Here is a 3989-nt window from a genome sequence, read left to right as displayed (position 1 = left end):
TTCACTCATGCACGAGGATCTTTTTACGGTAAACCATTATAACATGTGAATGTTCTGAGGAAATTGATTTTCAGGGGAAGCTTGGGGAATCTAGAATAATCTGCAGGGGAAGAAACGTTGCTCTTAACAAAGTTACTTCCCGGACTGACCGTGGAAGATTTCTAGGTAACAGCAAAACACTGGATCATACCACACAAACACGCACATCCCCAAAAGCTTGCAGCCCTCTGCTCTACTACGCAACCTGAAACCCCATGCCTGTTTACTCAGAAGTAGACCCCAATGGGTTCTTACTCCCAGGGACATGCGCGCGTAGGACAACAGCCTGACTTTAGCAGCATTCCATCCGGAAGGGCTTTTCAGTCACGGCACAGCTACTCCATAAAGGATTGCCTGCCGAGAAAGGAGCAAGCACGTGCCGCCACCCAGAGGAGGCAGAGCGAGGGAGAAGAGAGAACGCCCTTAAACGCCGAGGGCAACTCCATAGAACGCCCTCGCCGACCACGTGACCGCCGGCCCTTTCCCTCGCGGCTCCACCAGCCGAGCGCGACGATTCCTCGTCATCCTCCCTGGAGAGTTTGTGGGGGTCGCTCTCGAGACCTAGGACTCCTGGGCGCGGCACGGCTAATCGATCGCCGAAAGGAAGACGGCTTGGACGGGGCGCGGCTCGATCGCTCTGCGCTCGGTACCGAGGGGCGGGAGCCTGGCTGTGTAAGAAGCCATCCGGCTGGTTTTTTGGCGCCGCCGCTGCTGCTGCTGCTGCCGCCGCCGCCGCCTCCTCCTCTCCTCCTCCTCCTCCTTAGCCCGAGCTGATTTCGGACGGGCTTGCTGGTGCAGCTATGGCGGAGCCTGCAGAGAAGATGTACCGGGCCGAGTACGCCAAGAGCGGCCGGGCTTCTTGCAAGAAATGCGGCGACAACATCGCCAAGGACTCGCTCCGTCTGGCCATCATGGTGCAGGTACTTCGCCCGACCAGCCGCCGCGGGCTCCGGGCAGCCCCGCCGCGCCACGTTGCTTGCAGAGGCGCAGGTGCCTTTGTAGGTGCGCCTCCAAGCAGCCTTCCGGGGTCCGATCAACCCGGCCATGTGCCGCATGCGGGTTTCGGAGGAGAAGCCGCCCACTTGCACGGCCTCGCTCTTTGCAGGGCGAAGGGGCTTTCCCCGTCGTTCTCCTCCTCCTCCTCCTCCTCCCGCTGCCTCAGAGCAGCTCAGCGTGCAGGTCTAGGTTTAGGCTGCAATCCTAAGCACACTTACTCGAGAGTAAGCTCCGAGCAACTCAGGGGAGTGGAGCGGCGCCTGGATAAAATGTGGTGAACCGCCCTGGGCTACGTTTACCTGAAGGCAGCTGTATAAAAATAAAGTAACACGCGCCGTAGGATTGCGCCATGGCTTGGTTATCCGCGTGCTCCTCCCCCGGCCACCTCCGGATGGCTAAAGGGGTTGGTTTGGTCACGGCGAGGAAAGCTGCCCCAGAGTGGCCGGTGTCAGGTTTTGTAGCTAGCCGATCGCCAAGTGCAAAATCAGAACTTGGTTGCCACTCTTGAAGATCTCGCTTGGGTTGGCGGCGATCAGGAGAGTTGACTTGCAATGCAGGCTTTGGGGCATGCTTCTGAGAGAAGTAAGCACCTTGTTACTCCCAGGTAAATGGGCAATGTGCTATACAAATACTGTGGGTTTAATAGGGAGAAAGTAACTTCCTTTAAAATCTGTGGGACTTGGTTTAGGTTCAGGGTACACATTAGATCAGGTGCCAGTCCCCCAGTCACATAATGCAGTCACACGTTTTCAAGCTGTACTCCAGAAGCATGAGAACTGGAAACTTAATTGTGCTTTTTATGCAGAGTTTGCCTTGTCTTGGGCAATACTTTGTTGTCGCTTTCATCAGATCTCTGTGGGTACCATTTCTCTCGTTTTGCAAGTATTTATTACATTTGTGTCATGACCTTGCTTCCAAAGGAGCCCAGGGCAGTAAGTTTAGAATTTTGGCAGAGGTTCTGTGTGTAATGTTTAATACTAGCAACCCCCTTCTCCCTTATCGATGGACAGTTTACTTCCATAGAAATCAATAACATGTAACAAAATAATATCATGAATAGGCATATATTGATAATACACCAGCTTAGTTTTAAATTCTGAAATGTTGTAACAGCAGTGGTAAAAGATATGTGATGAGAAAACTTGTAGAACTCATGTGCTGCGAATTGGCAACACTACTTCTAAATAATTTGCATTTCAATCCTGTGCATGCCTATTTACCTGAAAGAGCAATTGTGTTCCTGAGACTTGTCTTTAGCAGTGGTTCCCAATTCCCCACCCAGGCGTCTGCAGCACCATTCATGTAGCAATAACTACCATAGATTTGTCAACATTTTCGAAAGTCCATGGCTTGGCTTTTGAAAAAAAGGGGGTCTGTAGTACTCTGCAGTACTTAGCTAATTGGGAGCCACTGGTCTATAGGATTGTAGCATTACTTACTAAATTTGTTGTTAGTTCTCCAATAAATATGCCTCAGCACCTTAACATTATAACCCACTAAGGTAGGCTGCACTGACTTTAAAACACAACCATTGGTAAGTATTACAAGGTGGTGAAAACAGTTGTAATATGAGTAGCCCATAGACAATCTGCATTGAATGCAAGTACAAACTGTCTCCCCCAAAGCACAAGTATTTCTGTGAACATGTACACTTGTTGATTTGTACAGCAACTACTGTGTACACAGATAACAGACTACAACTACTGGTGTATTCACAGGTTGCATACTCACTGAATGTAATGTGTGAACACATCTCATTGTAATGGTATAGCACTAATATTACAATTACTTAAGCATGGTTCAGTGTATGAAGCCTGGAGAATTATTCACCAGCTTTGTGCCCGCTCTTTCCGTTTCCCTCTCCCAACTCTGATATGCCGCAGTTCAGTACTTCTGATGTTTCTTGAATCAGTTTTCTGTTACAGCAAATTGGGGGTCTGTGTTTTAATGTCTGACTACAACATGAGTTTCCAGTCTGGGGGCATGACAGGAGCTTCCCCTCTGCTCTGGAATTATAGGCTGAGCTTGCAGTTTAAGAGAACATGGCTTTTTGGCCCAAGGAGGCTCTGGATTATCATCATGTTAAATCAGTGTTTCAAATCCTCATCAAGCCAATTTGACAGTGAGATTATGCAACAAGAACTGAAAGGTGTGAAGGCATACCTGAGTGGCAATGACTCAGACTTCTGTTAAAAGAAAAAGTTGTAGCTAAAAATAGATTGCTCACATGCTGTTGTGGGTAACAAAAGATTTAGGTCATGCAGGAATAACTGTCTTGGAAACAAGTCTGTTAAGATAATGCCTAGTAAACCAAATAATTCAAGTGAACAGGCAGGCATAGATCAACAGCAAACAAGTGAACTTTCTCCAGCAGAAAGACATGTCTGCTCACAAGCCTTTCCCAACTGGAAAAGCATCCAGATAGAGGTCCCTTGGTTTCAGATTTCTTACTCCACTCAAAAGACAATGTTCAAAGATTGTCTTCCGCTATGAATTTAGTGGCTACAATTATTCATAAATCAGACATGGAAAGCATTTCTCTTGGAAGGTTCAGAGACCTCTGTCAACATACAGAGCACTGTATAAACATCTGGAAAATGATAGAAATTCAATTAGCATATGCTGGGTAATCCTCAAAGACTTTTATAGTATTCAAAATTTAAAAATAATTCTTGTTTATTAATGCCTTGAATAATTACTCTGCAGAAGCACTTGGGCCCAACAAGTTATTCTAAGTTTTGTAATCCCAATGTTACTTTGATGGGTTCTGCTCCTCCTCTAGTGAGGAAAAGATGCTTAGCAACTGCTCACTGTCTCACAGAAATCCCTAGCTCATTTTACATTTTTCCCTTTTACATTGACTACATCAGTGGTTGGGGGAATGTTCCAGAACTCATGCTAGTTAACAGAGTATGGTTCTTAAACTGCCTTCTTTTTAAAAAATGGCCTGATGT

The 3989-nt window shown here is 47.2% G+C and overlaps 1 protein-coding gene across 1 annotated transcript in view; it reads left to right on the top strand.

The window, feature by feature from the left end:
• Positions 1-600: 600 nt before the first annotated feature.
• The window catches only part of PARP1 (poly(ADP-ribose) polymerase 1), a 38745-nt gene continuing 35356 nt past the window's right edge, over positions 601-3989 (top strand). The window contains exon 1 of the mRNA XM_082214809.1: positions 601-959. Coding sequence (XP_082070935.1) covers positions 840-959 — 120 coding nt within the window. The 5' untranslated portion in view covers positions 601-839. The remainder of the gene's footprint in view (positions 960-3989) is intronic.

Source organism: Podarcis vaucheri (genome assembly GCF_965113315.1).
Source record: "Podarcis vaucheri genome assembly, chromosome: 3".
Taxonomy (NCBI): Eukaryota; Metazoa; Chordata; class Lepidosauria; order Squamata; family Lacertidae; genus Podarcis; species Podarcis vaucheri.
The sequence above is the reverse complement of the archived record's forward strand: the minus strand, read 5'-3'. Positions and strand labels throughout refer to the sequence as shown.